Source organism: Candoia aspera, chromosome 6 (genome assembly GCF_035149785.1).
Source record: "Candoia aspera isolate rCanAsp1 chromosome 6, rCanAsp1.hap2, whole genome shotgun sequence".
Taxonomy (NCBI): Eukaryota; Metazoa; Chordata; class Lepidosauria; order Squamata; family Boidae; genus Candoia; species Candoia aspera.
Genome location: NC_086158.1, coordinates 5,266,293 through 5,279,176, shown reverse-complemented (window position 1 = coordinate 5,279,176; position 12,884 = coordinate 5,266,293). Strand labels below are relative to the sequence as shown.

Here is a 12,884-nt window from a genome sequence, read left to right as displayed (position 1 = left end):
TATCCCCTCCTGCTGGCTCTACCATCTCCTGGAGCTCAGAAGCAGAGTGGAAAGACTTTCGTGCCCCCCACTCTATCCACAACAGGCCAGAGCAAAGAAGATGCTGTGTGAATCAAACAACCTTTTCCCTGGGTAGAGCACAATAGAAGGAGGAGCCTAGGAACTAAAGCCGAGAAAAACTGGGGAATCACTGAAGTTATGCTAACCTTGGCACCCTGCATCTATTCTCCAGGAGAGAACAGAAACATAGCCCTTTACGAGCATCGCAGAGAGAAGAGGCCAAGGACCCGGCATGTTCTCCAGCAAAAATACACAAGTCGCTGGACACCAACAACGTTGGACTGCTGCCTTCTTGCCACTCTTGAAAGCAGAGTGAAAACAAGGGAGATCTCTTTTTCTCAAAAACGAACGTTCACATTCCATTTTGCAACTCCCTTAAGCCACCCGAAATGACTTATGGCATTAAAACAGTGGGAACAAGAGGCAGATCGCTGAAAGGACTATTAAAAGGGAAAAAAAATTAGGCAGGAGCCAAACAGACATCGGGCACAGGACGTCCAACATCTGGGCTGCCACAGGAGTGTTTTTTTTTCCTCTTTCTTCCAGCATGCCGTCCTTATTTATAGGGAACCCCCTTGATCACCACCACCAAGTAACAATGGAATTTCCATGCTTTTTCACACGATAAACAAGAATAGGCTCTGTTGCATTTAGTGCAGCAGTTTTGTTTATTTATATTTCAAATTTAGTCACTGCCCATCTCACTCAAAGAGTGACTCGGGGCGGTTCACAATTAAATTCCATCTGAGGAAGGAATGCCCATCGTGTAAGATTTTTAGAAACCATACAAAACCAGGTCTGCAAAAGATTATTGGAGCTCTGCGCTCATCTTCTACAGCCGGACTGTGTTTCCTCTCAGCTAAAGCTCACGTTGATCAGATCTCTCTCAACTTTTACAAATTTCTCTCAAACAACCCAGATTTTTGGTCAGGTAATGCTGGGATTTCTTAAACTAACAATGGTGCTGGAAACCTGCCAGATATGAATGGCTGGATAGCTGTTCACCCTGAATACCAACTATTTCATTGGAATCGAAGGAGCTGAAGTAGTTAATTTATATTCTGGACACTAGGAAGAATAAGAACTTTATTGTGACAATGTGTTTAGTTGCTATAATCTTCCAGGAAGCTCACCAAGCGTTAGGACCTAACCTTTTACTAACTATGCCCAGAGCAATAATCAATGATCCACCCTATACCGCACTGGTGAGGCCACAATTGGAGTGTCCAGTTCTGGTCACCACAATACAAAAAGGATGCTGAGGCCCTCGAAAGAGTGCAGAGAAGAGCAGCAAAGATGATAAGGGGTCTGGAGGCTAAACCCTATGACGAAGGGCTAAAGGAACTACAGTAGGTATGTTTAGCTTAAGGAAGAGAAGACCAAGGGGAGACATGATGGCAGTCTTCCAATACTTGAAGGGCTGCCACAGGGAAGAGGGCGTCAATTTATTCTCCATGGCACCTGAAGGTAGGACAAGAAACAATGGGTGGAAGCTCGTCAGAGGGAGATCCAACCTGGAAACAAGGAGGAATTTTCTGACAGAACTATTAAGCAGTGGAACAGCTTGCCTCCCGGAGTTGTGGGTGTTCCATTGCTAGAGGTTTTCAGGAAAAGATTGGACAACCATTTGTCCAAGATGGTAAGACGATTCCTGCCTTGGGCAGGGGTTGGACTAGAAGACCTCCAAGTGTAGATATCAGCAAATCCCCAATTTTGTCCTTGTGGTTATCCTCAAATCAAGGATTTACCACACTGTCTTTTATACTGCCCATTTGATTTATCAATCTGTAAGAAAAAATATTGAAAAAAGATGGGCAACCTCTCAGTTCAGATGGGAAAAAGCTTCCTTTTATCTTATTTTAATGAAGCCCTGTCACAAACGATAGCTTTCTTTGCCATCACTGCCCAAAAGATTCATCTCAATCTTTTTTTTCAACGTCTAAGGCCACCCACTCAACAATGACTCTGGGCAGCTAACAGAAAGTAAGAAATGAAAGAAGGTGTGGGGTCAGTACTGAATTAAAGTCTCCTGTTTTAATTTAATTGTAATTGTTCACTTTGTTTTTACTGTGTTATTTTGTTTATAATGTTATCGGATTTCGTTGAACCGTTATACACATTTAATACATAAATCTGAAACTGTTATTTTGAATGCAGCACTACCTTACTCAGTTTTAAAGTTTCTTTGTCATTTCCAGAGAGGAACCCAATGGGACAGGGGTAGGGGTAGGAATAGGACACATGGCATGATTCACTGCTTGGGCAGAAGAAAGAAGCGCCATGCTCTACAAGACTTGAAGGTGGAAGAGAAGATCCTGCCCAAATCCCTCCTTGCAGATACTAACCTTCACTGTGCTGGCTGCCTGCACTGCCCCCTCCATAGCTGTAACCCGGCTCAGGAAAGCCAGGGTGGGGATTGTACGGGTGTGGGGGTGGATACTGGTAAGGGAAAGCGATGGGCCAAGGGGCCGCTCCTGGGTGAGGTAATGGAGCCAGCGTGTCTTGGTCGGAGGCCCCACTGGATCCATCGTGGTCGTGCAAGGATAGGTTGGCCATGTCTGCGGGGGAAAAAAGAGGCACAGAAGACCAGCAAAGGTTAAGTAGCAAGACAGGCTCATTAGGAAACTCCTAACCTGCAAGAGGGGAAGTGAGTAGACAGTGTGGGAAGGGGTTCATCTAGGAACAAGAAGGGCTTTCCCACAAGGTAGACCAGATCCAAAAATCAACTCCACAGGAAGACTAGAACTATATTGGCAGGCTCTAATGGCAGAATCTTGCAAGTCTGATTGTGCTTTTCCTTCCCTCCCTCTAATACCCCAGTGCAGTGTTTCTCAACCTTATCAACTTTAAGATGTGTAGACTCCAACTCCCAGAATTCCCCAGCCAGCATCACTGGCTGGGGAATTCTGGGAGTTGGAGCCCACATGTCTCAAAGTCGCTGAGGTTGAGAAACACTGCTCAGGGAGTCAGGGAGAATCCACCCTGAGTCTCTTCTTAGTATTATCTCTGTTCCCAGGACTTAAGGGATGCTTTTGTTGTTTTTGCTTACAATAACTGTTTCTGAACATTTGCTTCAAGGCCACCTCCACAGCTGTCTACCAACAGTGATTATTTTGTCAGGCACCCATCCAAAGGCAGGAGAAAAGGAAAAGGAGAAGTGCAGGATTTAGCAAGTTCAGGGTCTGCTCTGCACAGCCTCTTCCTGTTGCTTGCCTTCCCCCTCCCCACCGCTGAGTGCCTTCCACCCCACCCTGGAGCCTCACAGGATCACCCATCTGCTTTTTCTGCTAAACCATCTGCTGTTTCTGCTAAATCATCCCTTCCTTCCCAGAGAGGCGTGTAAAACGCTTTGCATGCAAACCACATTCAACTCAAAATGCCCCGCCTTGAGCACCATTGGTTTTGTGCTTCCAAAATGTCAAAACTCCGGTTCAACTTGAAACAATCTGGAGTTTGAAATATTTGGCCCACCCCTCCTGCCCAGCCCGTGGCCAAGGGAAAGTCCATACTGCCACAGAGGTCTCCAAAGATGTAGTAGCACTGCTCCGAGAAGGTGATCTTGTTGACTGTATGTCGGATATAACCGGCCTTCAGCAGGTTGCTGGCATACTTGCGGGACTCTCGCCGGTCCGTAAAGCCCTCCACGTGATGGTAGAGCCAGTCGACCACATCTGAACCTGGCAAGGGACAGAAGCAACCGAGGTTCAACGAGGAAGGAAGGCAACTGTGATGGTTAGCATGGGCGCTGGGGACACTCAGGCTTGAGGCCTGCCTCTGCTACAGAAATTCCCTGTGTGACTTGGGCCCAGTCACTCTCAGCCCAATCTAGCTTTCAGGGTTGCTCCTGCAGAGAAAAAGGAGCATTTTTCTCCCTTCATTTTCTGCAGCTCAAGTCCAAGTAAGCTATAGAAATCAGTAAGCTATAGAAAGGACCATTCACACAATGCATTGTTTATATGCAGAACCCATTATTTTGGGGAACAATGTAAGATTCCGTTTTAATTCTAAAATGTACCAATCCAGTCAAGGTTGATGGTTTTCTGGAAGTGAGTCTTTTGGAATGGGAAGCAATTCACGGTGTTCTCCAAATGGCCTGTCATGAAAAGAGTGATTTTTCACATTCCTTCCAAGCCGTCTTAAGGACTTCATGTTCATCTTAATCAGAAACCACAGAGTTGGAAGGTTTCTTCAAAGTCTTCTCCTGTAGTCCAAGTCATCTAATTAAACCCCCTGCTTGGTGCAGGATCTGCTCAAGTAATCTATCCATCCTTACTTGAAAACAAATCCAATCAGGTTCAATAAGACTGAATGGTTGCAATCAAAGCACAGTATCCATGGTGGATTCAACCTGGCTGGGACTTCTAAACCTTTGCAGCATGAATTATGAACAATCTGAACTCAGTAACAGTGAGTGCAGCAGTTGTAAAATTGAGGCAGGAGTAAAGAGAAACTGGACAAAGAATGGGGTATTTATTTATATGCTCACTCCAGCTCAGACTGTGACCCTGGGTGGCTAGCATAGGATTAAAACTAATATAAAAACCTACAAAATAAAAGAACGACAAACTAAAGGGACATGATACAATCAAGGCCAGACCACAATCGTTCAGTCAAAAAACATTTCAGAGGGCTCATCCATTACCCTGGCCCACCCTGGGAAAAGCAAACTCATCAAGATCCAAGGGAAGGCCAGCAGAGGCAGGACCATTTGAATCTTGGGGAAGAAATAAGCTGTTCCAGGGTGGAGGACATCACTAAGAGAAACTGGTGAAACAGTAATGGGTGATGGTGATAAGCCAGAACTTCTTAACTCCTACTTGGCACCTGTCTGCCCTCAGAAGGAAATGGGACTCTAACTGGTCATCATTATGCCACTGGGGGAAGTAGGAACCTGCAGCTTAGAACAGACAAAGAGAGGGAAGGAGAGAAGTGATCTCATTTAAATGAATTTGAATAACTAGGACCTGAGGGATTATATCCCAGGATACTAGTGGAGTTGTCAAAGAACCACTTCAGATAATCTTTGAGAACTCCTGGAGAACTGGCAAGGTCCTAGAAGACTGGAAGAGAGGAAACGTCCCCACAGTCTTCAAGAAAGGGGAGGAGGATGACTTGGGAAACTACAGACCTATCAGATTGATGTCTATATTGGACAAAGTCATTGAACAGATTACCAAACAGCTCTTTTGGACAGGTATGTCACAATTAACAGGAACCAGCAAGGGGCATAAACAATTCATGTCAGGCTTACCTTAATATCCCTTTTTGATTAGAGTTACAAGCTTAATAGATCAGGAGAATGCCTTAAATATATTGTACCTGGGCCTCAACCAAGCCTTCAAAAGAATCTCTCATAGTATTCATGGTAAAATATGGGCTAGATGATACTATGACTAGATGGAATTATAGTTGGCTGAATGACTATGCCCAAAGAGTGCTCCTTAATGGTTCCACTTTAGCTTGGAGGGAAGTATGGAGTGGGGCCACAGGGCTCCGTCCTGGGCCCTAGGCTCTTCAACGTTTTTATCAATAACTGGGATGAACGAGTTGAGGGGACGCTTATCTAGTTGTCAACTAAGACAAAGCTGAGAGGGGTGGTAAATAATTTAGGGGAGGGAGGGAGGGAGAGAAGATTAAAAAAGATTTAGACAAGCTTGGGCAATGGACCAAAATGAATAGGATGGAATCTAACAGGGCAAAATGTTGAGATCTGGATAGAAAACATGAAAAGCACAAGTATAGGAAGGGGGAGATCCTGCTTGGCAGTATACATGTGAAAAGGAACTGGATGTCCTTGTCAAACACAAATTAAACATGACTCAGCAGCTGCTAAAAACACAAGTGCTGTCTTGAGGCATATTAACAGGAGCACAGAGTTCCTATCACAGGAAGTAACCGTTCTACTCCATTCTGCTCCTGTCAGACTCCAACTGAATCCTGTGTCCAATTCTGCACACCACAGCACAAAAAGGAAAGCAAGAAACAAACCATATTATTGCCTTTTTTTTTTTTAAGTCCTGCAATCCTCAGGCAAGTTAAGTCTAGCACAACGGACTACAGAGACAACGTTGAAGGAGAAAGAAAGCACACAATTCAGACAAGACAGCCTCAACCCCCTCCTCCATCTAAAGCATGGATATAATCTCACTTTCTTTATAGGGGTGTTGTTTTAAGATGACAGACATGAAGCATTTTGAACATATGAACTGGCTGTTATAATTCTACTGGAGAAGGGTCTGAAGAGGAACAGATTCCTCAGCTGCTCTTCAGTCATATCCCCAATAGTTAGCTTGTCCTCTTCCTTAGGAAGCAAAATTGATATATTTCTGCCTCTGTCTACCATCTGCCCATCCAGGCTAATATTTGAGAGGCCCGCTGAACACTTAACAGCTCTCAAAACGTTCTGCTCCTCTAGTCAGTCTTACCAATGAAGGCACTGGGAATGGTGATCTTCAGCCACATGCGGTCACGCACTTCCAAGCCCGACTCTGGTGAGGCCATGGCTTTGACAATGGTGGCCATATCGCTGTGGATGGAGAGGTGAAAGTCATCGAGGCCTGTGTGGAGAGAAGGGGGTAGAGGGAAGGAAGAGAGAGGTGAGAGGTGACAGAAAGGTAGAGGAATGCACATGAGCACCACATACAGATTCTGATGCCCTCCAGATCTGTCAATGGGAGACCCGACACATTTGAAGAACAGAAAGTTGGAGAAGGCTGCAAGAGAGGTGGGGGCCAGGAAACAATACAAGACAGGCATATCCTAAAGGCCATTTGTCCGTACAGTCTCCCTCTGAATAGGACTCCTCCTTATAACCACTGGTACATGTCAAAGGCTGCTGTGAAGTCAGAATCTTCCCCAGCTGCCATTTTTCATTTTAGCAAATCATTCCCTGCTGCCTTACAACAGCCTGAATTCATTCTTCTGCTTTGACTCTTCCTTTAAAAATCCCAGGGCAGCTGTAGTGGGACTTTTCATATTCCCAAGCAGGAAGTGATCAGGTCAACCTCAAGTTTATTTCAGGAATGCTGAAGCATGAGCTCTCCCAGATGTTTCAGTATGCCAAACGGATATCCACAGCTACTGATGTGCAAAACATTTCCAGCACAAAAGTTTCCTGTTTCACTTCAAATATGCCTTCTGGACTTCCTGGAAATGTTGCAGTGCTTGTTTCACCATCCTGGAAGTCCCCTAAACTTGGAACAGCCCAGGGAGGCCCGCAGATTATGGTCAGGATGGCCACTGGGACAGTGCAATCAGCGCTCCACCCGTTTTTAACACGTTAGAGTAGCCATCTTGACTTTTTTGACCCCACACTGCACCCCTGGAACAGGCCCATTTTGATTGGGTTGTGATTGGAAAACTCTTTTGTGCTCAAAACCGTTGCTTATTCAAATCGTTTTGCATGGCTGTTCCCCAGACCCCAATCAGTAGCCAGCTCCTGATCATCCCCAGATCATCTTCACGTCCGTATTAGTTCCAATGAGGATCCTGCCCTTTCTTTGTTCTTGTGCTCCGTTTCAGAGGATGGGCTCTCCTGGGCTTTAATCTCCGTTCTCCCTAACTTCTTTCCCCATCTGCAACGTAGGAAAGAAGCCCTGTGCCCATGTGAACCAAAGATGCTATACAAACTTGTTCTGAGACTAAATACTGCCTTCACTTAACACAACGCCGCTCTGGAAGCTACCCTACCCACAGTCCACCTTGGCCAGAAGAAGCCAAGGACAGACTTTATCACCTTTTCACAGCTACCGTTCCTCTCTGGACACTCACCAGACTTTCTAATTGATCATCACACCTGGAAAAATGATTGTTTAAGTCAACGTCTACTTCCTCCTGGCTGGCTCCCTGTGCCTCCCTCTCTCTGCTTTCCTCTCGGAAGCAGCTATGTCTCAATCGCTGCAAATACTTCAAAGAGGGAGCAAACGTCCCTGCTCAGCAGTTTAGAGTCTGCGAGGAAACCAATCCTTTGTTACTGATGTCGTTTTAGAGGGTCAGATTCTTCTTCCACAAATGGGAACTTTGCCCTGTGCCGGTATGGTTCCTATCGGATGAGGCGTGCAGGTGACTGGAAGCCGAGCAGGGGTGGGAAATGCGCGGACACAAGAACTTACGTTCAGTTTCTGGGATGGAGCTGGTGATGGAGGAGCTGGTGGAAGTGATTGTGCTCATGGATGGACTCATACCGTACGCAGGGAAGGTGCCCGTCATCGCTGCAGTGTGGGAAACCCAAGCTGCTGGGTCGATGGGTCGGATGGGCTCACCTAAAAGGGAACATACGCCCTGTGAGAAAGTCCCCTCTTCAAGAGCCATCCCCTACACCAAACCCAACACCTCTGGGCAGCCCTGTACTCCCCCGGTGTCAGCCGGGACTCACCCGGATCGGAGCATGGAGATTCTGGCCCAGCCCAGATTCGCTGGGGAGCAACTGGGGGAGAAAAGAGAGGGGTGATCAGCAAGAGGGGAACAGAAAGATCCATCTGGTGGCCATGGATTAGGAGGCATGCGAGGTCAGGAAGGGGAGGGAATTTCCATGCAGGAAAGGGACTCGTCTCCGATGTGTTGCAGGAGGAAAAGATCAATCAGGTATGAAGTCCCAAAAGATGGAAGGAGAGAGGCAAAGAGAAAGGAAGAGCAACAGAGCGGGCCAAAGAGGAGAAGGTTGGAGAACCTCTGCAGCTTTCTCACTCACTCCAAGCCAATTTATGCATTTAGCCAAAAGTAGGAGAAAAACCTTCCTGGGAATGTCTCAGTGGACTGCTTCTCAAAAGCAATCACTTCTCAAAGTCTCTCTACATGTAGAAAACAAGAATCTTCAAGGAGAACCTTTTCTTCCAGCGTGCTGGTCTCCTACACACAGAGTCCTCGCTGAGCACTGGCAGACTATGAACAAGGAACCCTCAAGCGCTATATTGCTCCAAAGTCTGTAGTTTTACTCCACCAATTTTATCCCTAGTTTTGTATTTTCACCTTCATTTGGTAAGCAGCTCTATTATTCTCTTATGAAGGGCAGCAAGCATATATCCATCATTATGATTATTCCTCCCATTGAGCTGGGAGGAAACCACCCGGTCTGTAGACATTTTTGTAGTCAATACAGGGGTTTTATTCTTTCTTTGTTTTTTAAATGTTTTTAACAATTGGTAAACCACCCAGAGTCACTGGGAGTTGGGGGCATATAAATTAAATAAACTACTGTTGTTGTTGTTATCATCATCATCCCCACCAGTCACAATGATTGATTGATTATGCGCCGTCAAGTTGGTCTTGATTCTTTGCAACCATATAGATTGATTTTCTCTGCAATGATCTGTTCCTAACCTGGTCCTTCAGGTCTTTCAATAATACAAACCAGGGAAAAGTTTTTTTTAAAAAAAATCAGCTCCATGCTATATAAACTTGGCTGGCACATACACCCCTGACCCGAAAAAACTACAGGCAGAAGCTCACTTACTCCTGGGTAACGAGAAGCAGCCCCTGGGACTCGGATCCCAGCACTTGGCGACAGTCAGCGTGATGGGCCTGCAGCAAAACACACGGGTTAGCATCCTGCAAGCTGGCTCGCAACACGGGCATCCTCGCTGGGATTTCCCATCTCCTCAGGGAAAGAAGAAGACAGCCCCACCCCATCCCAGTCCCTTCTCATAGGTACTTTGGGAATAGCTTCTTTGCTAGACATCAGAACTAGGATATCCATAAGAAAAGGCTGGGAAGCATTTGAGGAATTCCTATATCCTTTGGGTCCATTTCCCAAGACAGAAAGAAGAGGCATAAGGCTCATTAGTCAGCATTCACAGGAGATGCAGGGCCATCAAAACCCAGAATGTGCAGCTTTAACAGAAGAGGTTTGCTGCATTTATTGATTGATTGTTGGATTGCTATCTTATGCTTCCTCCAGAACAGCAAGAACCATCTTGGTGGATTCAGACAGGACGAACAGAGGAGCCCTTCAAGCAGAGGCTTCCTGTGGTTCCTTCCGGCCCTTCTACGCCTGCTTCCTCCCAAGGAGATGCTAGACCACTCGCGAAACTCTGCTTGCTGACTTGCTGGCAGTACTCCCCACCCTTCTCCCTCGGTTGCAGGACCACAGGGTACCTTGTGGGAAACCAAGCGTGAGCACCTGCCAGGGCCCGTTCCACATGGAGAGGTGTTTCTCTACTCAGGTTCTGGCCCATCCCTGTCCTAGCGAATGGACATCACGCTAGGCAGGGGCTGCCTAAAACAGCTTTGGGGAGGGAAGAGGGTAAGAATAATCAACCCGGCATTTCTGAAAAGGGTTTTCTACGTTCTGAGCATTTACTGCCGTGTTGCACTGCATCTTATCCAACAGTTCTCTAAGGAAGGCCAGTTTTATCATCCCCGTAGGGCGCAGATGGATGCTGAGGCTAAAGAACCGGCAGCAGAAGTGGAATCTGGATTTTGTGATTCAGAAAAACCTGAAGAACAGCCCTGATGGACCAGGCGAAGGACCATCTTTTCCAGCATTCTGCTTGCACAGTGCTTGCAAAGAGAAGATGAAAATACTCCCTTCACCAGATGTTGTTCCCCTGCAACTGGGATTTGGAAGCACAGTGTCCCCACCCAGCCCCGGAGGCAACACTGACTCCTCGAGGCTGACAACCGATGTAGACAGGCCCTCCATCAAGTTATCCCATCTCCCTGTGAAGCCCTCCAGGCTCAGGTCTATTGCCAGGACTTGTGTAATGAATTCCACAGGTTAACGATATGCTATTTCAAGAAGGGCTTTTGTGTCCGTGTGCTCTAACTCTCTTTCCACCCAGCTTCATTAGATGGTTCCTGGTCCTAGTTTTTGGAGAGAAGGCGTAAAACTTCCAATTTCTCCATGCGGTTCATGATTTTGGGCATCACAAGGATGCCCCCCTTCACCTGTCTTTTTTCCAACTTGAAGAGTCGCCAACATCTAACCCAGAGCTTCTCAACCAGGGTTCTGTGTAACCCTAAGGTTCCACAAGAGGTCACTGGAGGTTCCCTGAGAGATCACGATTTATTTAACAAATTATTTCAAATTGGGGCAACTTCACATTAAAGAGGTAGGTTTCGTTCTTTTAGTTTAAGAACACTGTTAATGCATATATACAGGCCTAAACATTAAACAGCTATAATATTTTTGTAATTTTTGGCCTATATTTGAGCCTGAATGTGCAGGGGTTCCCTGAGGCCTGAATATTTCAAGGGTACCTCCAGGATCAAAACGTTGAGAAAGGCTGGTCCAACCTTTCCTCAAAGGGAAACCGTCACAGCCCCTGTGCTGAGACGGTTCCCCTCAATTGGGTTGCCCTTTCTACTCTTCTCCCAGCATTATTTATACCCTTCCCTCAGTGTGGCAACTTGACTATAACGCTATTCCAAATGCAGATGTAATGCAGATTTGCAGAAAGGCAATGCTGGTGTTTTTATTTTTAATCCCTTCCTTAATGCCCCCTAGCGTGGAATTTGCTGTTTTCACAGTTGCTGCACACTGAGTCAAGCTCTCCACTGCTGTGAACACAAGACCTTTTTCCTAGTTAGTTACAGAAAGCTCAGACTCCATTAGTGTGCATGTGAAGTTAGAAGGTTTTACACTCAGTATGCATCACTACACTGGCTTAAATTGAACTGCATTTGCTAGGCAGCTTGGCTGAGGTCTCCCTTCATTTTATCCTCACCATAACCACCTTTTCAGGTGAGAGAAACAGTGACCGGCCTCAAATTTCCCACCACACTTCCATGGTTGTGGGTGGATTTGACTCTGGGTCTCCCTGGTCCTAGTCTAACTCATCAACCATCATAACCCACTGTCTCTCTTTGCCCTTTGCAAAAAGCAAAAAAGCTGTTTGCCTCAGGAAAAGTTTCCTTACAAAACTGTACCATGTGATCTTGCCCATTTTGTGTGAGCAGAATTCCATGACTGCCAGGCCCAGAGGGCCCTGCTAAACAACTGAGCCTCTGCCTGTATCACCAGGCAACCCCAAGCTACATCATTCAAGCCTGCACCAAAAGGAAACTGGGACCAAGGAGGCTGAAGAGATGACCTACCCTGGCTTGTGCACAATCTCCCTCAGCACTCGTACAGCATCATCGTTGCTCATGTTCTCAAAGTTGGTATCATTCACCTGCAAACGCAGATCAAAGGGGAAAGGGGATGAGGTAAGAACACACGGAGCTGTCAAGAAAGGACTCGAGGCATTGCTCTGTATAGACCAGTATTCCCAACTCAGATAAGTAGTAGCTCTTCGGGACTTTTCCAGTCCCAGCACATGGCAGCACCAGGTCATCCTTGCCTGAGCTTGAAAGCTAAGCAATGTCAAGACTTAATATCTGGATGAGAGACAATCTGGATATGCCAGGGATGTAGATTAGACTAGGCAGTTAAAAAAAAGATCCCAGTTAAGTGGCAAACTACTTCTGCATTGTTGCTAAGAAAACAATGTGGACACATTTATGAAGTCACCAGGAAGTGAACTGGATGGAGACTTTATTTTTACTTTCCCAGACCTACCTGGAAAGACTATCTCTGCTTCAGATGAATACTGAAACTGTCTCTGCTTTCATCCTTGTTGATCAGCACACAAACTACATGTTTCTGAAGCTCTACTCACACCATCAAAATTACACCATTTATACAAGTTTTCACAAGCTTAAGAGCAGCCACAAAAAGCAAATGAGCCATCAGTGGCCAAGTCTTGAGCGCAAGTCACCAACAAAAAATGGGAGAAAGATAGAGCATCTGCATTCCCACTCTCTTACATTACTCTAGGCATGAGCAAAGCACCTCTCTACTCTTTTAACTCACTTAAGTTTTTAACTTATCATTTGAATGTGAGCTC

General features: G+C 46.0%; 2 protein-coding genes across 3 annotated transcripts in view; one reads left to right on the top strand and one right to left on the bottom strand.

Moving 5' to 3' along the window:
- The window catches only part of ABCC5 (ATP binding cassette subfamily C member 5), a 528,771-nt gene that overhangs the window by 349,593 nt on the left and 166,294 nt on the right, over positions 1–12,884 (top strand). The window lies entirely within an intron of this gene.
- Positions 1–12,884, bottom strand: part of DVL3 (dishevelled segment polarity protein 3) — a 51,440-nt gene that overhangs the window by 4,041 nt on the left and 34,515 nt on the right. The window contains exons 9-15 of one of the 2 annotated variants that reach the window (XM_063306319.1): positions 12,094–12,170; positions 9,512–9,579; positions 8,435–8,485; positions 8,172–8,321; positions 6,486–6,617; positions 3,570–3,737; positions 2,406–2,618 (exon numbers count right to left, since the gene is read on the bottom strand). In XM_063306319.1, the coding sequence (XP_063162389.1) occupies positions 2,406–2,618; positions 3,570–3,737; positions 6,486–6,617; positions 8,172–8,321; positions 8,435–8,485; positions 9,512–9,579; positions 12,094–12,170 (859 nt within the window). The remainder of the gene's footprint in view (positions 1–2,405; positions 2,619–3,569; positions 3,738–6,485; positions 6,618–8,171; positions 8,322–8,434; positions 8,486–9,511; positions 9,580–12,093; positions 12,171–12,884) is intronic. The other variant, XM_063306320.1, reaches the window with a different exon arrangement.